The sequence below is a fragment of the Microtus ochrogaster genome, chromosome 1 (genome assembly GCF_000317375.1).
Source record: "Microtus ochrogaster isolate Prairie Vole_2 chromosome 1, MicOch1.0, whole genome shotgun sequence".
In the NCBI taxonomy this organism is placed as follows: Eukaryota; Metazoa; Chordata; class Mammalia; order Rodentia; family Cricetidae; genus Microtus; species Microtus ochrogaster.
The window spans coordinates 61257536-61280773 of record NC_022009.1 but is presented as its reverse complement, the minus strand read 5'-3'; the positions used below and the strand labels follow the sequence as shown (position 1 = coordinate 61280773).

At 42.0% G+C, this 23238-nt stretch overlaps 1 protein-coding gene across 6 annotated transcripts in view; it reads right to left on the bottom strand.

Annotated features, from left to right (window-relative positions):
* Heatr5a (HEAT repeat containing 5A) overlaps positions 1-23238 on the bottom strand; it is a 104120-nt gene that overhangs the window by 45247 nt on the left and 35635 nt on the right. For all 6 annotated transcript variants that reach the window (XM_013347229.2, XM_026781950.1, XM_026781955.1 and 3 more), the window contains exons 12-19: positions 21668-21820; positions 21365-21464; positions 17773-17882; positions 11558-11721; positions 11295-11470; positions 4146-4251; positions 3228-3415; positions 273-429 (exon numbers count right to left, since the gene is read on the bottom strand). In XM_013347229.2, the coding sequence (XP_013202683.1) occupies positions 273-429; positions 3228-3415; positions 4146-4251; positions 11295-11470; positions 11558-11721; positions 17773-17882; positions 21365-21464; positions 21668-21820 (1154 nt within the window). The remainder of the gene's footprint in view (positions 1-272; positions 430-3227; positions 3416-4145; positions 4252-11294; positions 11471-11557; positions 11722-17772; positions 17883-21364; positions 21465-21667; positions 21821-23238) is intronic.

The window sequence follows — 23238 nt, the reverse complement described above, 5'->3', positions numbered from 1 at the left end:
GGTTGCTGGGAATTGAACTCAGGACCTCTGGAAGAGCAGTCAGTGCTCTTAACCTCTGAGCCATCTCTCCAGCCCCTGATTTCTTTTTCAAAGACACCGAACGTGACTGACTTTAGGCTCTCATGAGTATGAATGGAAAAGAGATTTGAATTTTAAAATCTGTCCAATTTAACAACAGCTTTGACATTTAACAGGGGTATCAGTTGTCAGTAAAAACAATCTGAATCAAGAAGTCACAGATTCAAAGGACGGTGTCCCGTGAGGAGACTCACCTGCACATCAGGAGAAGTACTGTCCTGAGACAAAGTATAAAGGACTCCAATACAAGAGCTCAAGTGCTGAGGCCCTATGCCCCCTAAGTACCTATGCAGGGATCCCAGAGCCAGCGAGTGGCCTGTTCTGGTAACCACATCTCTTGCTGACTTCAATCTGCAATTACAGAAATAAAAATATACACAAGTACAGAAAAGATAAACCTGAACCAAAGTGCGTGCAGGGCTCAGCCTGTGAGGGCCGACTACCTAAGTTTAACTCTAGGACTAAATCTACAGAAGGAAAGGGCTACTTCCGTAAATTGTCTCTTGAGCCTTGCATGTACACACATGCAAGCTGTGGCACATGTGGACCCCCACACATGCACACCATCAACACCCTTACATACACACATACACATGCACACCATCAACACCCTTACATACACACATACACATGCACTCCATCACACACACATGAACACCCTTACATACACACATACACACATACACACCATTACACATACATGAACACCCTTATATACACACATACACATGCACACCATCACACATACGTGAACACCCTTACATACACACATACTCTTGCATATGTATTTACACACACACGAGCAAACATAAACATACATGTGCACCACTCACACATGTACAAACTAAACAATAAATGAAAAATAAAAATCTTTAATACATGTAACTTGTTATACAGGCAAAACTTTTCATAAGAATAATTAGAAGCTGGGTGATGGTGATGCCTTTAGTCCCAGCACTCAGGAGGCAGAGGCAGGAGGATCTCTGTGAGTTTGAGGCCAGCCTGATCTACAGAGTGAGTTCCAGGACAGGCTCCAAAGCTACACAGCCAAACCTCTTGAAAAACTACACACACACACACACACACACACACACACGCAGCACGCACACACACACGCACACACACACGCAGCACGCACACACACACGCACACACAATAATCAGAAAAGTAGAAAGGTATCTTTCTTGTGACGGTCTGAAGGAAAACGGTCCCCAAAGGGAGTAGCACTATTAGGAGGTGTGGTTTTATTGGAACAGGTGTCTTGTTGGAGGAAGTGTGTCACTGTGGAGACTGGCTTTGAAGTCTCATATATACCAAAGCCACATCCAGTGAGAGAGACCACTTCTTGTTACCTGTGCAAGATGTAGGGCTGGCTCTCAGCTCCTACTCTGGTACCATGTCTGCCTGCACTTGCCTTGTCCCCCATGATGATAATGGACTTCACCTCTGAAACTATAAGCCACTCGACTAAATGGTTTCCTTTGTAAGAGCTGCTGTGGTCATGGTGTCTTCACAGCAATTAAAACCCTAAGTAAGACATTTACTTTTCCTTTTTTTTTTTTGGTTTTTTTGAGTCAGGGTTTCTCTGTGGTTTTGGAGCCTGTCCTGGAACTAGCTCTTGTAGACCAGGCTGGTCTCAAACTCACAGAGATCCGCCTGCCTCTGCCTCCCGAGTGCTGGGATTAAAGGCGTGCGCCACCACCGCCCGGCTTTACTTTTCCTTTTTAAAAAAAGTTTAAGACAGGGTCTCAAGCTAGGAGTGGCGGCCTATGCCTTTAATGAAAGCACTCAGGGTGAGCCTACAAGCAAGTTCCAGACAGCCAAGGCTATGTGAAAAAACCCTGTCTCAAAAAGGCCTGTCTCCCACCCCCACCCCCAAAAAGAGAGGGTCTTACTCTGTAGATCAAGCTGGCCTTGAACATACAGAGATCTGGCTGCCTCTGCTTTTAAGTGTTGGGATTAAAGGTGTGCACCACCATAACCTACCATTTTTTCACCATACCATTTCAGAGATATATACAATTTAGTATATATGCTTACATGACAGATATATACACACACACTCACTACATACAACATACATGCAAATATATATTTTATGTGACGTATACATGTATACAAATAGTTTATAGGCTGGGCATTAATACTATTTCATTATTAGGTTACATTTTAATTCCCTCATTTCAATTCAGGATGCTGATACTAAAACTATAAAAAAGTTATTATTTACCGGGACTGTCTCACATGCTCTTCAGGCACCTTGGCTTTGTTCCAAATGGCCCTGACATTATGCTATCACTGCTGCATTTTAAGAGGACAGCTGGAATCCCACAGAGTACTATGGAGCCAGGGCCAAAGTGCTCACATTACCACCACAGCTACTAACCAGTTGACTGTGTTAGCAGTAAACTCAGAAGCATGAACATTTTGGAGACAGGGTCTTGGTATGAGGTTCGGGGTTGTCTGAAAGGAAGCCAGTGGCAATTCTACTTCTGTTTCTTTCTTTTTATTTTGAGACAGAATCTCTCTGTGTAGCTCTGGCTGTTCTGGAACTAGCTCTGTAGATCAGGCTGGCCTCACACTCATAAAAATCTGCCTGCCTCTGCCTCCTGAGAGCTGGGATTAAAGGTATGTGCCACCGCTGCCCGGCTTCTGTTTCTTAAATTTATGAGTATGTGCTACCACACCCGGTATAATCATGGACTTTATTTGTAATTGTTTTAGTATCATTTTCAAACTTATACTCCTTCCCCTTAAACAGTCTTAAATAAGTAGGATCATATTACTGACCACCTCTTCAGAATAGTTCAAGATAACTGAACCTCCCAAAGTGACCTCCCAAGGCTAGGGGTCCTATGGGGTGCAGCCCACAGCTTTCCCTTCCTACAGACTCCTGGTGTGTATCGGATGGACTTTACAGGATGGACTTTACATGGCAGAGCTGTCCTACTGGCTTACAGTCTATTTACTGCCTGCATACGGCCAACTGTAACATCCACATAGAGCTTGTTGTCTGCATCTGGTAACATCCACATCAACACATTTCCTTCTTTAGTTAAAGCGCAGGACAACACTCTTACGAGTTCCATTAAACAGCAGACTACATCCCATTCTGTTAACAGCCCACGAACTCTAAGAGATTCACTTACTTGTCAAAGCTAACTTGAGCTAATCCAGCTGTAAAAGCTCCATCATCAACCACCTGGGCGAGTCTAGCCCATGCTTCCGAAGCCGCACATCTCAAAAGGGGGTTGGGACTTTCTAGGGCTCCCAACACTAATGTAAGGACAAGTCTTCTTACTTCTGGACCTAAACTTTGTTTAGAGCCAGCCACATACTAAAGAAGATGAAAAACAATTAAAATGTACAATTACAGCAAATTTTCTGATCTAGTTTGAAATATATATTCTTGTCAATCAAGCATGTTCATCACTTAAGAAAACACAGAACACAGAAATCACGACTCACGATGTCCATAAAATGAATAAATGGACACTATCATGTTTCACTGAGCAACAGTAAGACGTTATAAGGGCAGCAGTTGGATTTGGTCCACTCTGGGCTGGCAGGTTTATTCAGCTACGGTGTGGCACTGAGTCAAGGTCAGTTTTTTTTTTTAAATATTTATTTTATTTATTATGTATACAATATTCTGTCTGTGTGTATGCATGCAGGCCGGAAGGGCACCAGACCCCATTACAGATGGTTGTGATCCACCATGTGGTTGCTGGGAATTGAACTCAGGACCTTTGGAAGAGCAGGCAATGCTCTTAACCACTGAGCCATCTCTCTAGCCCCTTTTCTTTTTTTTTTAGACAGGTTGTCTCTGTGTATCCCAGGCTGACCTTGAACTCTTGGAGTTCTCTGCCCAAATGCCCACTACTGCCTGGCTTATCGACAAGTTTATACAGAGCAAAAGTAAAGGATAACTCTCCGTCCTGAAATGTTTTTATCAGAGATTAAGAAAAATGAATAATAAACTTCTCTAGACGCATCAGCATAAAACCTACTTAGCTACAAAACTTAATTTTAAAATACCAAGTAGATAGTAATTTAAGTAAAATTACCTTCAATAAATTAGAAATGGCACAAACAACGTGCAACTGAACTGCCTGCTGACGTGCTCCTTTGCTGTGCTTTATGCTGGTCAAGAGCTGCTCCAGGATCAGGATCCTGAAATCAGAAGCCACAGGAGTTAACCACAGCTAAGACTGCCGGGCCACTCAGCTGCGGAGCCGAAGACCTGCCGATTCTCCTGTTCATGTTTGGTGGCAACTACTAAAGTGAGAAGCTGTTATCCAACACCTTGAAACATTTTAAGGAAAAAAATATACATCATAACCATAGGAAAATATTTTTATAAAGGGCCACTTCAGCAGCAAGGGGGGAAAAAAGCATTGTTTTATGAAAAAGACTACTACTGTCTTATCTCAAGAGATTTTTTATTTTTCCCTTGGGAAATTCAGCTACCTCACTCATTACCTGTAATCTACATACAATATTTTGCCCACTCTTCTTAACTTCCAGTCTATGAAACACAGGGAAAACTCTTATTTTTTTCTTTTCTTTTTTCTTTTTTTGGATTTTCGAGACAGGGTTTCTCCGTAGCTTTTGGTTCCTGTCCTGGAACTAGCTCTGTAGACCAGGCTGGCCTCGAAAACTCTTTTAAATGTAGTCCTTAACATTTTCAAAACTCATACTTTATGCTCTTTAAGTTACCTGCGGTAGCTGTCATTGTGAGAACACACTCCCAAGGTTGTGTGGTAGGTAGCTTTTGGTTCCTGTCCTGGAACTAGCTCTGTAGACCAGGCTGGCCTCGAAAACTCTTTTAAATGTAGTCCTTAACATTTTCAAAACTCATACTTTATGCTCTTTAAGTTACCTGCGGTAGCTGTCATTGTGAGAACACACTCCCAAGGTTGTGTGGTAGGGGTTCGTGGTCCCTAGCTTAGAGCCGAGGCAAAGTAGGAACTAATATGAGGTTTCTGGTCATTGCTGTCTCCTCCAAGAAGACTGAGGACCGGGGTCTCCAAGTCCTTTGCATCCTGGCTGTGAGGTAGGGGTTCTGCCCTGGCAGGCAGTCCCAACATGACACGCATCAACCACTGACTCAACCAGTCATTGAAACCTCTACATTTGTGAGTAAAAATAAACATTATTTATTATAAATTGGTTATCACAGGTATTTACTAGACTCTAGAAAAAGGTGACCAACTGAATGCTATTATTTGAGAATATTCTAATTCATATACTCAATGTTGACAATTACACAAACATTTGTAACACATGACCTCTTTAATATTACAGAATTTTGTCTCTTTACAAGGTAGCTTACGTAAACCAGGCAAAGAGTCACAAAGCTTGCAACCCTAATAGTCAGGAGGATGAGACAGGAGGATCCTGAGTGTGCGGCCAGTGAATTCAAGGCATTTTTTTTTTAATGCCACTTAAAAACAAGGGTTTGGGGGCTGGAGAGATGGCTTAGTGATTAAGAGCACTGACTGCTCTTCCACAGGACCAGGGTTTGATTCCCAGCACCCACATGGCAGCTCACAACTATCTGTGACTCCAGTTCCTCGGGATCCAACACCCTCACACAGACATATATGAAAGCAAAAAACACCAATGCATCTAAAATAAATGATTTTTAAAAAGGTTTTAATTCTTTATGTCGAGATTCAAGACTTTTACCTGTGAGACAAGCCATACCATCACCCTATCAATTTTCCCCTGAAACACTTTCTCTCCATTTATATTAAGAAAGCAGAAACAGGGGGCTGGAGAAATGGCTCAGTGGTTAAGAGCATTGCCTGCTCTTCCAAAGGTCCTGAGTTCAATTCCCAGCAACCACATGGTGGCTCATAACCATCTGTAATGAGGTCTGGTGCCCTCTTCTGGCCTCCAGGCATACACAGAGACAGAACATCGTTTACATGATAAATAAATAAATAAATAAATAAATAAATAAATAAATAAATAAATATTTTTTTTTAAAAAAAGAAAGCAGAAACAATACTAAGGAGTATTTTGTAGGCTGGGAATTAAGATGGCAGCAACAGCACCTTGAAATGTCCCGTGTGTTGGGGATGTGGCTGGAAGTCATGCACCCGTCACACCAGCATAAAAGAACTGAATCAGGAAGGTACAAACAGTGCAGAGCTGGGAGAAGGCAGATGGGCACCCTTTACGAGACACTACCATACTCCAATGTCCCTGAGTGCTGAATCAGATCTCTGTCATATAAAAACCTTTATTTGTATGTGTGTGTGTGTGTGTGTGTGTGTGTGTGTGTGTGTGTGTCGGGGGTGTCAGGACAACTTTATGGTGCTGGTTCTCTCTACCTTGAGATTTTTTTCTTCCCATTTGTTTGTTTACTTAGGAGTGTAAGACTTTAAGACAATCCTGAAGCCATTTTTGACAATTCTGAATCCTCTCAGCCTCTGTGTCATAGTGCTTCCCCTCCTCCCCTGGGAACCAAGGACCTAACAGCTACACTCGCATGTACTCAGTTCCTGAACAATTACCCATATACGTATGTTTTGGTTCGGTCCCCTGGGAAACGGGGTCAAAATGACCTCTTACCTCATCTGATCTGGCAACAGCTCTCCAGTCAATTATTGGTAATAGCCGTTTCGAATAAGCCAATCAGAATAGTCAAAGAACAACCCCACTTGCTTCTGTGGCCCCTTTAAAAGTAGACTGTACCAGCTATTCGAGGTCCCTCGGCTTCCTGAATGCTGGGGGGACCCTGTCATGACAGAATTAATAAAATCCTCATGCTTTTGCATCGGCTGTGGTGTGTGAGATGGTCTCTGGGGGCGACTCCTCCTTGGTGTTTGGACGCTAGAGTCCAACAGGAGTACATATGTATGTCACAGCATGTGTGTAGTCAGAGAAATACCCTTCAGGCTCTCTTCTTCCACCTAGACATGAATCCCTGGGATGGAATTCAGGATGTCAGTATGGCAGCGAGAGCCCTTACCCCCTGAGTCATCTTGCAGGCCAGATCTCTATCAGAGTAGTGAGGTCACAAGGCTTACAGTTCTGTCCAGTAGCAATTTTGTTATCAAAGTAAAGGAGATATGGGTGTTGATCCTTTTAAAAGCCCAACAGTGCAGGAAGTTTGGTGGAAGAAGAAGGTATAATAAAAATGGCAGGTCACCAAGGGTTGAGAGAATCTCACTACTCCAAAGTTCACTTCTAACCCTGGCATCTAGGAAGAGTTACCGCCAAGATTTCAGAATCTTTATTTTTATTTTTAGACCCCCCACTCCAGGATTACGGAAATAATTTTCAGAAAACTGGGCTTACACTGTACTTACCAGTGTTGTGACTTCCTTTTTTTTTTTCTAAGCATACTGTCACACATTTCCCCATTTTATTAATTATTACAGAAAAACACTTTTAAATAAATATTAGCATCAGTCTATTAATACAATAATTTATTTTGCCCAATGTCTTTGTTTGAGAGCTTGAGGCCATTTGTAATTTTTTTGTTTTGTTTTTTGAGACAGGGTTTCTCTGTAGCTTTAGAGCCTGTCCTGGAACTAGCTCTTATAGACCAGGCTGGTCTCGAACTCACAGAGATCCGCCTGCCTCTGCCTCCCAAGTGCTGGGATTAGAGGCATGCGCCACCACTGCTCGGCTGCAATTTTTCTTAATAAAAAATATGGTAGCTGTTTATGGTGGTACTGCAACGCTAGTACACAGGAAGCCAACCCTGGAGGACTGTTGAATTTGAGACCAGCCAGGGCTACACAGTAAGCTTCAGGTAGCCAAGACCATACAGTAAGACTCTCTCAAAATTAACAATATAAACCACCCCACCCTTTAAACATAAACATTTGTGCTTTAGTACTAAGTACTAGCAATGCAAACTTTTCTTATTTTTAGATTTCTATGGTTAGAATACAGTCACCTAGTCTAAAATAAAATTTCAGTTCCATGAGATAAACAGAGGATAAAGGAAAGTTTGTTGCCTTCACTTTTGTGGAGCCCACAGAAGTGAATCTGTTCCATCTTGATTAAAGGTCAGAGTTCAGACCTATTTCTGCTCCTTCAAGGTTAAACAACAGATGTTTGACTAAAGGCGTGGTTACTGGATGCCTTACTCTTCAAAGGCCAGTCAACAGGATGCTTTGACTTGTAAGGAGGTGATTATACTTGCTTGCTCTATGTATCATGGGAGTCTTGTGCCCTCCCCTCACGATCCCATCGAGTATTACAAGAACTCTGAGAAATAAACCTGGGGCTGTTCTGGGGCTGATCACGGTGCTCATTGGATGCCCTTCCGACTCTGTCTTCTGTTCCTCGTCTATTTCTTTCCTCAAACCACACTCCCCTTCTCAGGAACGTATGGAACCATCACGCCAGCTGGGTCACAATTTGATCCTTGGAACCCACGTGGCAGAAGAGAAACTGATTTCCACACACCTCACCGCTAACTAATTGAATGAAATAATAATAATAATAATAGATTCTTTTAAAAAATGATGGGGAGTAAGATGGTTCGGTGGGTAAAGGTGTTGCCACCAAGTTCAATCCCTTCCCCACACAGTGGAAGAGGAGAACTGACTCCTGCAAACTGTCCTCAGACTTCCACCATATAAAATGTATTTCATTTATATGTGTCTGTACATGTTATGCCTGTGTGTGTGTGTGCATGGCATGTGAGGAAGCCAAAAGCAGACTTCAGACTCCTGGGGCTGGAGTTACGGTGCTTGTGAGCTGTTGATGTGGCTGCCGGGGTCAACACTCTGGTCCTTTAACAGGGTAATACGCACTCTTAATCTCTGAGCATCTTTCCAGTCTCAATAATTTCAATTATAAATACAGTAAAGAATTCATTTTAAACTTAGAATAATCTTACTGTTTAAACATAATACCAGTCATAATAAGAATAAATAGCTCTGAAACATTTGAAAAATGGATACTTTTCTTTTTTCATTTTGCTTGTTGATTCTTTTTTTGTTTTGTTGTTCTTTGAGACAGGGTCTCTCTGTAGCTTGGGGCCTGTCCTGGACCTTGCTCTGTAGGCCAGGCTGGCCTTGAACTCAGGGATATCCATCTGTCTCTGCCTCCCAAGTGCTGGGATTAAAGACGTGTGCCACCACCGCCAGCCTGCTTGTTGGTATTTTCGGGGGGAGAGGGTCTTCCTGTCTATTCATGCTCCACTGGAACTGAGAATTATCCTGCCTCAGCCTTCCTGCACCAGGATCACAGGCCTGCACCACCACACTGGCTAAGTATAGATACTTTAAGCCCACTCCTCTCTAGAAATGTAAGAACAGAACATCTGTAGTGAGAAGACGTTCAGTCAGGAATTTAGTGCCCAGCACTTATGTAAACCAGTGGTGGCCCTGAAACCCAGTGCTGGGGAGGCAGGGACAGAGGTCTCTGCTCGACTTGGCTAGTTCCAGGCCAGTGAGAGACTTAATTTTTTAAAAGTTTATTTAAATAACATTTTTTCATTTATTTAATATACCAACCAGTGTCCCCCCCTTCTCCCCTCTAGTCCCCTCCCTTTTCCCATCCACCCCTCCTCCATCTCCATTCAGAAAGGGACAGGCCTTGAAGAAAGCATGACACAAACCAGGGTAGGACTGAGCTCTTCCCTTTACACCCAGGTAATCCAGCATGGGGAACAGGTGACCAAAACCCAGCTAACCGCCAGGGAGAGATCCTGCTCTCACTGTCAGAAGCCTTACCAAGAGACCAAGCTATATGACTGTCACCCACCTGCAGAGGGCCTAGGTGGATCCCATGCAGGTTCCCTAGCTGTTGGTCCAGTGTCCATGAGCTCCCACAAGCTCAGGTCAGCTGTCACTGTGCCCCCCCCCATCCTGAGAGACTTATATTAAGGTAGACCATGATCTGAAAAATGACACGGTGGTTATCTATCCTCTGGCCGCTATGTGCACGTACATGCACCTGTACATACGCGAGCCCAAAGTGGGACAACAGGAGACTAGATACTCTAGTCACAGCCTCTCTCCTGTTTCTCTAATGACAGCCACTGAGTTACACCGACTTACTTTCTGTTTCTGGGATCCTGCAATGCCATTTCCTTTAAAAAACAAAAAGCTGCAAACTATGGCCTACCATTTTTTATTCACTTCAAATCAAAACAGAAAAAAAAATCAAAAAGATAACAGGTTTTGTTTTTGTTATGTCTGAACATTTTAATTACAACAAATAAAACCTCCTTTCAAATACGTGAATGCTCATTATATTGTTATAACCTAGGTAGGGAAGATGAGAACAATTTAAACTTCATTAAATGTAATAAAATAAGAAACCATCTCCTTTTTCTTTTTTTTTTCTTTTGGTTTTTCGAGACAGGGTTTCTCTGTAACTTTGGAGCCTGTCCTGGAACTCCCTTTGTAGACCAGGCTGGACTTGAACTCACAGAGATCCGCCTGCCTCTGCCTCCCGAGTGCTGGGATTAAAGGCGTGCGCCACCACCGCCCGGCAAGAAACCATCTCCTTGAAACTCTAACTAGACAATACATCAGAAACTTGTCTACAAGAGTCACTCTGTCGTAAAGGAAAGGACATTCTTTGTACTAGGTCTGTAGAAGACGTGGGCCATGCATGCAAACTGTATTGGACTTGCTTCAGAAACTACTCCACGACTAGACTACTGTTGAAGTTTTCACCCATGAACCAAGGTGTGATTTCTACCGAACTGTTATCCACTAGGAGACATGATTAGATGAAATGACGGAATAAAGACCACGATCTGATCAAATGCGTTGTGGTCTAGAGTGAAACGTTAGGGAAGAGGGAAGGAGAGAAAACCTGAGTGGGTAAGAGGGATAATCCGTAAACTCCCGATCAGCACAGACATCTAATTTCTCTGAGAACAGTATTTCCTGAGCAGTGGACTTTGATACAGGTAAGAACCTAGCATCTTAAATGAGAAATCATTCATTAGCCTTTGGTATTTTCAAAACCCCTGTTTCCTGTGTGCCAGGCTTATGGCAGATGTATCTAGTAATTTCTTATCAATATTATCTACAGTGAAAACAGAGTTGACCTCATGGCAGATGTATCTAGTAATTTCTTATCAATATTATATACAGTGAAAACAGAGTTGCCCTCACCTGTCGTAGGTGACATTCTGTGGCTAATGGTGTCATCTGTCGGCACCCCTCCCCGACCAGCAGTGAGCCCATTAGACAGACCTCACGATAGCAGTTACAGAAGAGACCTACCTCTCAGCTTCTTCCACATGAGCACAGACAACCCCGAAGAGCTTGGATGCGGAGTTAGAAACTGACAGTGCTGGGGGCAGGGGCTTAGGCACGGAGTCCCCTCCTACGTCCTTCTCATAGACAGAGTAAGGGTCGTATTCTAGACTTCCACAAGCAACACCATTACCAAGAAGGAGCTGGATGGGAGCAGAAAAAGCAAGTAAGGGTTAAAAAAATCATTCAAGACAAAAATCTCCTCAAGAATTATTGTAAAGCCATTATACCTGTTCTTCAATAAATCTGTGGTCAGTCTCTTGCAGCAAAGGACTCAATATCAAAAGGTCATCTGGGTGACAAAGGGCTGGAAGTAAACACGCAGACGCTGCTGCTTGGGCGTCAGGGGCAGTCAGTTCAGCAGTCAGCTCTTTGAGGATAGCACTGAGGTTCCCTGTAGAGTCAGAGAAAAACAACAATTAGCAATTTGGTAGCTGTTGTCCTTAGAGTATGGGATAAAGGAGAGCACAGAAGACCAACTTCAAAGTCTCACAGCCTAAGATTCTCTCATCTTCAGTAACTGCACCACACATGAACAGCTCAGCTGTTATCCACAACAGTGAAATGACAACGTGAAGCTTATACTTGCAGCAGAAAGTATGTGTTACCACTGCTTAAAATAAAACTACAGGAAGAACAAAAGTACATGAGTCCAATTCTTTCATGCCTTAAGCATCTAATAACTGTGTATAAACACATCTGTAAAACAAAACACCTACACCTAGCAGGGCATGGTATTAATCCTTGCACTTGGAGGCAGAGTCAGGCAGATCTCTTGAGTTTGAGGCCAGCCTGGTCTACACAGTGAGCTCCAGGACAGCCATGGCTATATAGAGACATTGTCTCCATACAAAATAAACAACTGAACAGGCTGGGTATGTAGCCTAGCGGTATGACACTTGCCCTGCATGTTTAAGTCCCTAGGTTCACTCATTAGCATCGGGGAAGGAAAATTTAGCCCGGCAAGGTGGTATATTCTCAAAGTTCATCTAAGGAGGAGATGACACAGGAGGATTGCCTGAGGCCAGGACCTGGAAGGAAGCCTTCCTGGACACCCACCACAATTTCATCTCAAAAGAAAAAGGAAGACAGATAAGCAGGAACAAACTGGTTTAAAGCAAAGCAGAGACTGAAAATACTACACTTTAGTCATTACTAAAGAAAACATCAGCAACATTATAGGAGATACACCCTGCACCATCACAGGGGACACTAGTGCTACAATCCATGCCCTGCACCAGCTGGAGCAATCCTATTCTACCCATCTCCTGCATCCCAAACAGTGCTATCATTCCATCTACAAATCTGTGATCAGTAAAGTTAGGGATGTTTTATCTTAAACATAATCTCACCATCATAATTTCACGTTTTAAAAATCATGGAACATCCAGTAGCTACTCTGTCCCTAAATTTCCAATTATGTGACAAATGTGATCTTTGTCTGTTTCTATGGTGGAATCCAGATCTACATAAGGTTTACACACGGCAGTCAGATGACAGATCTCAAGTCTCTTTGAACCCCTTATCTTTTTCCCTGTGCTTCCCTTCATTGTAATGCATTAGGAGAAACAAAGTTACTTTTCTATAGATCTTTCAATCATCTGAATTTTGATGATGATAACACTCTGGAATAGTTTAACAGTTAGTGTACTCCCCTTTGTTCTGGGTGGTCCACCTAGAGGTAGCACATCTTTTCTGGGGAGAAGTGATGGGTAGTTCTGTGTTGGAGACAGTGGAAATTTGGAGACTGAGTAGCTATTTGACATTTAGTCATTTTTAAAACAAACAAGAAATCACAATAGTGAGATTATGTTTAAAACGTTAAAAACGCATAACACTCGTAACAAAATGTATTCAAGACAATAAATGTAATAAAACATCCTAACAGCTTACAAAAGAGTCCCTTAAGAAATGTTCTGAGGAGCCGGGCGGTGGTGGCGCATGTCTTTAATCCCAGCACTCGGGAGGCAGAGGCAGGTGAATCTCTGTGAGTTCGAGGCCAGCCTGGTCTACAAAGGGAGTTCCAGGACAGGCTCCAAAGCTACAGAGAAACCCTGTCTTGAACCCCACCCCCCCAAAAAAGAAATGTTCTGAGGGCCGGGCGGTGGTGGTGCACACCTTTAATCCCAGCAGAGGCAGGCGGATCTCTGTGAGTTCGAGACCAGCCTGGTCTACAGAGCTAGTTCCAGGACAGGCTCCAAAGTCACAGAGAAACCCTGTCTCGAAAAAACAAAAAGAAAAAAAAAAAACCAAAAAAAAAGAAAGAAAGAAATGTTCTGAGGTCAGATGAGCACACAGGACCAGATGTGACAGAGATCTGAATGCAGCCTGACTGAACCCGAGCTTCTAACCACTGTGCTGAATTTATCATTTATTAAAGGTGAATTGGGGGTACTATGGAGAATTTCCACTTGGTTTTGCAGTGCTGGGAACTGATCAGAGGATGGCCTCCACATGCTAGGTAAGAAATCTGCGACTTGAATTGTAGTCCACAACCTCATTTTACTTTATTTTGAGACGAGGTCATACTAATTACTCAGAATAGCATGATTACAATCTATAATCCAAGCAGCCTCTCAACTCAGACCCTCCTGACTCAGTTTCATAGGTTTGTGCCACCAGGTCCTGCTGGCAGAATTAAAACTCTAACTATAATATGAGGGTAGGCAGCAGTTTCCATGGACACAAAAGCACTATTAAGCTCACAGACACAATCAGAGAGAGTAGACAGGGACTAATGAGGGCTTGGCAGAACGAATCAGAGTCAGTTAAAGGAATGCTTGTGAGTTTACTCACAGCACACTCAGTAAAATGATTTTGTTGTCAGTACAACACAAAAGATATTTTTGTTGCTACAGCTAAGTATGAAAATAGTGAAGTATTTCTTAGTTACAGTAATCCCTTGCATAATTGTTTCTGGGAAAAGAACGTAATCACATCAAACCCAAGATAGCAAATAAAAACTAAGAACTCAAACCTAAGATAGCAAATAAAAACTAAGAACTCAAACTTTATTCCACAACCACCAGGTATCTCAGTAGTCAGTCACTCTCCTCCTCTTTTTCCTAAGTTAGAGTCTTATCTACAGCCCAGGCTGCCCTTCACCTTAAGGGGTTCTTTTTGCCCCAGCTTAGGAATGCTGGGGTTACAGCTGTGAGTCACCATGCTCGCTGGAATTACTCTTTAAGAAAAACCTTCAATACTTGGGAGGCAAAGGCAGGCAGACCTGTGAGTTCGAGGACAGCCTGATTCAGAGTGAGCCCCAGGACAGTTAGGGAGGGCTACACCGAGAAACCCTGCTTGAAAAATCAACCAACCAACAAACAGAATCATTATCTGCTATAGACATGGAGGCTGAACACTGTACACATAATAAGTAAATAAATCTTTAAAAAAAAACAAGTAAAAAACAAATTCAAGGTTGATTTTTCCTTTTCCTTAAAGTTCTTCAAAGGTAGACTAATGTCCTCCCTTATCAGAAAATAGCTTCTTTAGGATCACAAATTATATGCTCAATGTCCTTTATTTATGGTTAGAAACCAATTATGAGTGAGTACATCCCATGTTCATCTTTTTGGGTCTGGGATACCTCACTCAGGATAGTGTTTTCTATTTCCGTCCATTTGCCTGCAAAATTCACGATGTCATTGTTTTTTACCACAGCGTAGTACTCTAATGTGTATATATTCCACACTTTCTTCATCCATTCTTCCATTGAAGGGCATCTAGGTTGTTTCCAGGTTCTGGCTATTACAAATAATGCTGCTATGAACACAGTTGAACAAATGCTTTTGTCATATGATAGGGCATCTCTTGGGTATATTCCCAAGAGTGGTATTACTGGATCTTGGGGTAGGTTGATGCCGAATTTCCTGAGAAATCGCCACACTGATTTCCAAAGTGGTTGCACAAGTTTGCATTCCCACCAGCAATGGATGAGTGTGCCCCTTACTCCACAACCTCTCCAGCAAAGGCTATCATTGGTGTTTATAAGAAGGTGAACCCAAAGAAAAACATATAGTCATCCGCCTGGATATGGGAAGTAGACAAGATTGCTGGGCAAAAACTGGAACTTGGGGGTGAGGTGGGATGGGGCTAAGGGCAAATGGGGTGAGAAACGTGAGAAGGGGAGGATGGGGGGAGCTTGGGGGAATGGGATGGTTGTGATAAGGAAGGGTGGATATAGAGCAGAGAAATATATTTCCTAATTAAGGGAGCCACCTTAGGGTTGGCAAGAGACTTGACTCTAGAGGGGCTCGCAGGTGTCCAGGGAGATGTCCCCAGCTAGTACCTTGGGCAACTGAGGATAGGGAACCTGAAATGACCCTATCCTATAGCAATACCGACGAATATCTTGCATATCACCATAGAACCTTCATCTGGCAATGGATGGAGACAGAGACAGAGACCCACATTGGAGCACTGGACTGAGCTCCCAAGGTCCAAATGAGGAGCAGAAGGAGGGAGAACATGAGCAAGGAAGTCAGGACCACGAGGGGTGCACTCCCCCAGTGTGACAGTAGAACTGATCTATTGGGAGCTCACCAAGGCCAGCTGGACTGGGACTGAATAAGTATGGGATGAAACCGGACTCTCTGAACATGGCGGAAAATGAAGGCTGATGAGAAGCCAAGAACAATGGCACTAGGTTGCGATCCTAATACATGAACTGGCTTTGTGGGAGCCTAGCCTGTTTGGATCCTCACCTTCCTGGACCTGGACAGAAGTGGGAGGACCTTGGACTTCCTGCAGGGCAAGGAATCTGGACTGCTCTTCATTCTCAAGAGGGAGGGGAAATGGAGTGGGGGGAGCGGGAGAGGAGGAGAGGGGGAGGGGGCGGAAATTTTTTCAACAACTAAAAAAAAAAATAAGAAAATAGCCAGACTCTAAGTTTATATTTCTACATTTCTAAATGTTTAAAAACTCAACACCCTGAAATTTTATACTGATGTATGGATTTTAAAGTATAAATCTTTTTTTTTGTTTTTTTTTTGTTTTTTTTTTTGTTTTTCGAGACAGAGTTTCTCTGTGGCTTTGGAGCCTGTCCTGGAACTAGCTCTTGTAGACCAGGCTGGTCTCGAACTCACAGAGATCCACCTGCCTCTGCCTCCCGAGTGCTGGGATTAAAGGCGTGTGCCACCACTGCCTGGCTTTAAAGTATAAATCTTGAGGGTTGATTTTGCGGCAGCCTAGGCTGTTAAGCCAGGTAGCACTGAAATGGTCCCCAGGGTGTTGTGAGGTCCCATGACCTAGAGAGCACAGGGTGACACAGACTTGGGCTAAGCAGGGACTGCCTTTGAGGTTTCTAGTGGAGGCAGGGCAATATGAAACAAACCTTTTTTGTTTGGTTTTTTTTTTGTCTTTTTAAGATAAGAGCTCACTGTGAGGTACAGAGCAGTATAGGCTGGTCTTGAACTCACAATCGCCTTAATTCTAGGTTGGGCTCCCAGTTCAAAGATTAGAATGTGTGCCACAAAACCCAGCCGCCAAACTCACACATCAGTCTCAATCCCACCATGTACTAGATACGAAGTTTGAGTACACTTATAAACTCTCTAAGCCGTGAGAGGAAAATGTAATGAGACCATCACATTATCCTAGGATAACTGAAGTAATGGTTATTTACTATTTTTAGAGCAGCACTGAACATAAAACAGTGAGTTAGTTGATAGCTCCTAAGTAATTGTGATGAACTAATTTTGGCAGTTCTTTCTAAGGACATTGCCACATGGCAATAGTGAACACTTTGGTATATACATATACAAACATAATAACGAAAGTCAAGACAGGATGTTATATATTAGTATTCTAAATTAATGTGGCATATGTTGTATTACTTTAATGTGTAAAAGGAGATGAGCAAAAACATGTAGCTTCATAAGGAATGCAGGAAGTAACAAGCAACTTAACATGGCTTAAGTATTCAAAAGAAGACAGACGTCCCAGGAGTATAAATGTCAACTTTCAACTCCTGAAATAAATGCCTTCAATTATTCAGTTAGAGAAGCAATGTAGTATCCAAAAACCATGTTTGTTTGTTTTTGGTTTTTTTTTTTTTGTTTTTTTGTTTTTCGAGACAGGGTTTCTCTGTGGCTTTGGAGCCTGTCCTGGAACTGATTCTGTAGACCAGGCTGGTCTAGAACTCACAGAGATCCACCTGTCTCTGCCTTGCAACACTGGGATTAAAGGTGTGCGCCACCACCATCCGGTTTAAAACCACGCTTTACAGAAGGCACGACGGCACAAGCCTGCAGGGAGAGGGCACAAACCTGCAATCCCTGCGCAGGAAGCAGAAGTGGGAGGGTCAGGAATTCAAGGTCATCCTCAGCTAAGAAAAAACAATAACCATCACTATTCATTCACTCCATCAAGCATTTAACATCTGCTGATTTCTAGGTATTAAACTGGTCACAGACAACAAAACATTTTGGTCTAAGGCACATACCTTTATAGGTCTCAGGAGGTAATAAAATCAGTAGCTCATAAAGCCTCTGTCTATAAACTACTGATGGTGTTTTCAAAGAACTTCCATATGTTTTTAGTATTGAAGAAAGCCTTAAAACAAAAGAAAAAGTGTATCTTAGTGTGTATGTTATATGGAAATGTATAAACATGGAACAGGTCAACATATAAACACAAACTAATGAACATTAGTGCTAATTTATGTTTTTAAAATAAGGTGACATCACAAGTCTAGATGGAATTCTAGGAATGCAGCTCAGGGGCAGAGTGCCTGCCTGACACAATGAGGCCAAGGCAATCAAACCAACAAAACAATCCAACAAAACAACGACAATAATAATTTTTCTGACAGACTTCATAAAGTGAAACCATAAAGTCAGCTTTCATTTCAAAGACTGTTAAGTATTTATTATACTGGAAACTGTAAACTCTACTATAAAATTTCAAAAGTTACAACTTGGCATTTGCCAGAAACAAAGATCTATTAGGTAGAAAATTAATTCAATAAATAAAGTAAAATAAACATTGGTTTTATTTTATAAACTTCACCTTGATAGTCATGAAAGAACTAAGGTTTTTAAAAAAGAATAAGAGTTTAAGAAAAAGAAGTTACAGAAAATGAAGACATAAAAAACAAATTTTAACACGAACAAGGCTATTTTTCAGAAAGCTTAACAGGTATGCCTTTAGTGAGACTCAACAGGAAAGACAAGAAAAAACATGATTAAAACTTCTTCAGAATAAAGGGACACTACAGTTACAGAAAACTTTAAACGTAAGATTTTAAGAGATAGTGCTAGGAACAACTTCATGCTAAAAACCTCCAAAGATAACGATGTATTAGGAAATCTTTTAGAAAAATTTACTTGCCAATTTTTACTTAAACAGACAAAGAGCACAGAACATTCCTGAAATAGACCTCACAAAGTCAGAAACAAGAAATGGATTTTGCAGTATTAAAAAAAAAATTCAGTTGGGCTGTGGTGGCACACACCTTTAATCCCAGCACTTAGCAGGCAGAGGCAGGTGGATCTCTGAGTTAGAGGCCAGCCTGGTCTACAAAAGCTAGTTCCAGGACAGGCTCCAAAGCTACAGAGAAACCCTGTCTCAAACAACAACAACAAAACAAAAACAAATGAAGGAATTTCAGATGGATGGCCTCAGTAAGTTTTATGTGGCAGATCATTCCAATCACACATAAACTCTCTCGATGAAGTCTTATTCTATGGGGTTAATAACATTTCAATACTTCATGGAAAAGATAGTCTAAGAAAGAAATAGGACAGAATACCTATGATTATATATAAAGAAACCCATAACAAAACCACATCCAGAAGCTCATAAAACTGATCAGTAAGTTTCTTAAAGTTTATCACATTTAACAATTCAATATAAATTGAAATTTTCTCATTTTAAAAACTAAAACAAAAACCATGGACTAAAATAGCATATACTTAAAAAAGAAGTCTACAGCAAATATCACTGTCAAGAACAAAATATCAGGTGGGGCATGGAGGTGCACACCTTTAATACCAGCACTTGGGAGGCAAAGGCAGACAGATCTGTGAGTTCTAGGCCAGCCTAGTCTACAGAGTGAGTTCCAGGACAGTCAGGGATGGATAGAGAGACTCTGTCTTAAAACAAAACAAAACAAAATATCAAAAGCGATCCTTGACAACCTTCTCTTTTGGATTCTTGTTTTATTTTTTGAGAGGCTCTAGGTTGGCAGGAAATTTGAACAGAGAGAGAGAGAGAGAGAGAGAGAGAGAGAGAGAGAGAGAGAGAGAGAGAGCGAGCGAGCAGGAGTTAAGGAGATGCTATACAGGTGCCAAAGGAGATAGACACTCAGAACATTACTTGGTAAGCCACAGCCTCATTGTGATACGCAGATTAGCAGAAATGGGTTAAATTAAGATATAAGAGCTAGCTAGAAATACATTTGAGCCATTGACCAGTGTTGTAATTTATATAGTTTCTGTGTGATTTTTCAGGTCTGGGAGGCTGGGAAACAAATGAGCAGTCTCTGCTTACAGCTGGGCCTTTCGCCTCTGCCTTCATGAATGATTAGTAACTTTATAAAATGTTTTGACAAAGGCAGTTTGGTTCCCTTTGACTTTCTGTTCCTTCTGCCACATGAGGACACACCATCCACCCTCTTCAAAGGATGGAGGAAGAAGGTGTCGTGTTGGAGACCAGACGTTAGTCTGTCATCTCCTGCATGCAGACTCACAGTTCCCAAAACTGCAAACACATATTTCTGTTCTCTGAGTCGGCTGGTCTGAGGCGTTCAGTCACACAGTATAAATACCCTGACCGGGACAGACTTCTATCTCACTCTAAGTAGAAACTCCAACTTAAGATGGAGTAAAGATTTAAGCATAAAAAATAAAACTTGAAATATAAGAAAGTCAAAGCAAAAATATATAAGTTGGGGGCTGGTGTGTCGCACACATCTTGAATCCCAGCACTTGGGAGAAAAGGCAGATATGGATCTCTGTGAGTTCAAGGTCAGTCTGGTTCTAGGACAGCCGGGGATACATAGAGAGACCCTATTAAAAAACAAAAACAAAAACACCTAAACCAACCCCCCCTCCCAAAAAACACCAAGTAAAAGATGTGACATTTAAGAACATATTAACAAAAATATTTTAGTATTTTAATGGATAGTAATAGTATCGCAAATATCTAAAAAGTCATATAAATCAGAGGACAAACAACCTAAAAGGAAAGGCATGTCTGTTGCTTGTGCTCTCGTTTTTCTGCCTCGTAAGTCAAGCATGCTGGACTACAGACACATCTGTCTCTCCACTCACATCTCATGTGATTCCTTCTGAGCTGTAAGAGCTGAGCAGTTTCAGTGCAGACCTTATAGCCTATAAAGCTCAATATATTTAATAGCAAATTAATAGGCCCTTAATAGCAAACGTTTGTAGCCCCTGCTCTACCCGTGTTTGATTCAATATTTACTTTATTATTGTATTTTACAGGTCATACCCTAAATATATTTTTCTTTATACATAAAACAGTGTACCATTAAAAACCTTTGGAAAGATTTTTCTCTATACATTACTAATTTAGAAATTAGTGCTTATGGCTGGAAGTTTTACATACATATACACATATACTCACTCATTCACACCTACACACATGCTATAAAAAGTGCTGGCTTTTCCCTGTGTTTTATCAGAGAGATGTTAAATCAGCTTAGGAGAAGTATAAACATACAGAAACCTGGAAGTGTTAACAAGCATCTAGCACTTAGGAACATAGAACAGCACTAACAAACCAATACGATGCATACCTGCAAAGGTTAACAGGCTTAAGATTTAATTTCTTGTTAAATCTGCCTGTATGGAAGGTATATTATACACCAAGTAATTTTCCTTCCCTTTTAATATGCATTTCCTCTCAAGATCCTAGCCTAAAAAAAAGGAAAGTCGCACATCTAAATGATTGCCTTCCCCTGCAAAAATAACAACCATATTGGCTCATCTTATCAATGTATCTAGGGATAGCATACAGAGGGAACTAACTGCTCTCAGGAAACTCTACCAGTCCGAGCAGTTGGTCCTTACTGAGTTAGCAAATCCACAGCGCAGGGAAGTGGCGGCAGAAGACGCTGAATTACTTCCTCAGTAAGGAGATCACCACAGTGGGAAATGAGGCTCTTGACAGCTGAAAATGAGAACAGACATTTACTTGGTACAGTGTAACAGCCATGAAACAAGAGCATTCAGCTATGTATACCATCAGCAAAGTTACAGAGAAGTGTGTTCAAAACAAAAAACATCTAGTCAGAACCCTGTCCTTTATGCGAAAGGAAGCACACAGAACACCTAGCGACAAAGGGAAGAGGAGAGAGATGACAGTCAACCTACCACAGAGAGCGCCAGCTCGGCCCTCCAGGGTTACTTGCCACGTAAACGAATCTCCTCGGCTTTTCTCTGTTTCTAGATCTTTGGGAGATGCTGGAAAGACACATTTCCACAGCAGCAGAACGCGAGCGAGATGACGGCTGACCACAGCAGGGCCTGTGAAAGGAACCTAAGGTGACTCTGAAGCTCTTAGGGTGAACTAATTCACAACTGCAATGTTTTGTATCTTTCTGCTTTCTGGTTCCAAATGAATCTACGACTGAATGAACCACTACTAGAAGTGCTGGAGCACAGAAAAGAAACAAGGGATGCAGCAGCAAAGCTTGGGCTGGGGTGTCAAATTCCAGCTCTGTGTCTCCTCTGGCAGAATGTAGTTCAATGCCCTTGAAAAAACTGACAAGTACCACATAAATGGAAGGTACAATTACCACAGCAACAAGTAACATTGTGACAATCCTCAGAGTAAATTTATTTTATTTTTTAATTAAAAGTATATATGTGTGTCTATATTTGGGTATGCATGTAAGTACAGTGTCCCATGGAAGCCAGAAGAAGTTGCAGATCCCTGAAGTTGAAGTTATAGGCAGCAGTGAGCTACCCAATTGAGCTGAAATCAAACTCAAGTCCTCTGCAAGAACAAGCGCTCCTAGCTTCTGAGCCTGTTCATTTTCGGAGGTGCACTTGGGAACTCATGATCCTCCTGCCTTAGCCTCCCAGTGCTAAGACTGCAGGCACGGACTACACTGCCAAGCTTTCCAGCGTTCAATGTTGACAGCAATTTGCTCTGAGGTCAAAATTCAAAAGCAACATCAGGCTGGAGAGACAGCTCATCAGGTAAAGGTGCCTGCTACTGTGGTGCTAGTTTGTGCTCCAACAAAGCTTGCATGAAGATCAGAGGGCAGAGTTAGCCACTAGTTAGTCATAGAGGTCAGGCAATGGTGGCATACACCTTTGAACCCCAGCACTTGGGATCTCATGACTTTGATCCAGTACTTGGGAGATGGAAATAGGAATATAAGGTGGGTGGAGACAGGATCTCTGACCCATTCAGTCTGAAGATTCATAGACAGGTGGATCTTTGAGTTTGAAGCTAACTTAGTCTACAGAGTGAGATTCAGGACAGCCACAGCTACACAGAGAAATCCTGTCTCAAAAAAGACATATAGCTGGGCAGTGGTGGTACACTCGCTTTAATCCCAGCACTTTGGAGGCAGAGGCAGACAGATCTCTGTGAGTTCAAGGACAGGCTGGTCTACAGAGAGAGTTCCAGGACAACCAGAGCTGTTATATAAAGAAACCCTGTCTTGTAAAAAGAAAAGGACATATGAATAACAAAGGAAATGAGTAGGGACCAGGGAGATGGATCAGTTGTTAACGACTGCAGAACAAGCATAAGGATCTTTTTTTTTTTTTTTTTTTTTTTTTTTTTTGTGACTTTTATTTGCAGAACATTAAGTATGATGCTAAGCTCATCTGCTTTTTTTTTGTAGACCAGGCTGGTCTCGAACTCACAGAGATCCGCCTGCCTCTGCCTCCCGAGTGCTGGGATTAAAGGCGTGCGCCACCACCGCCCG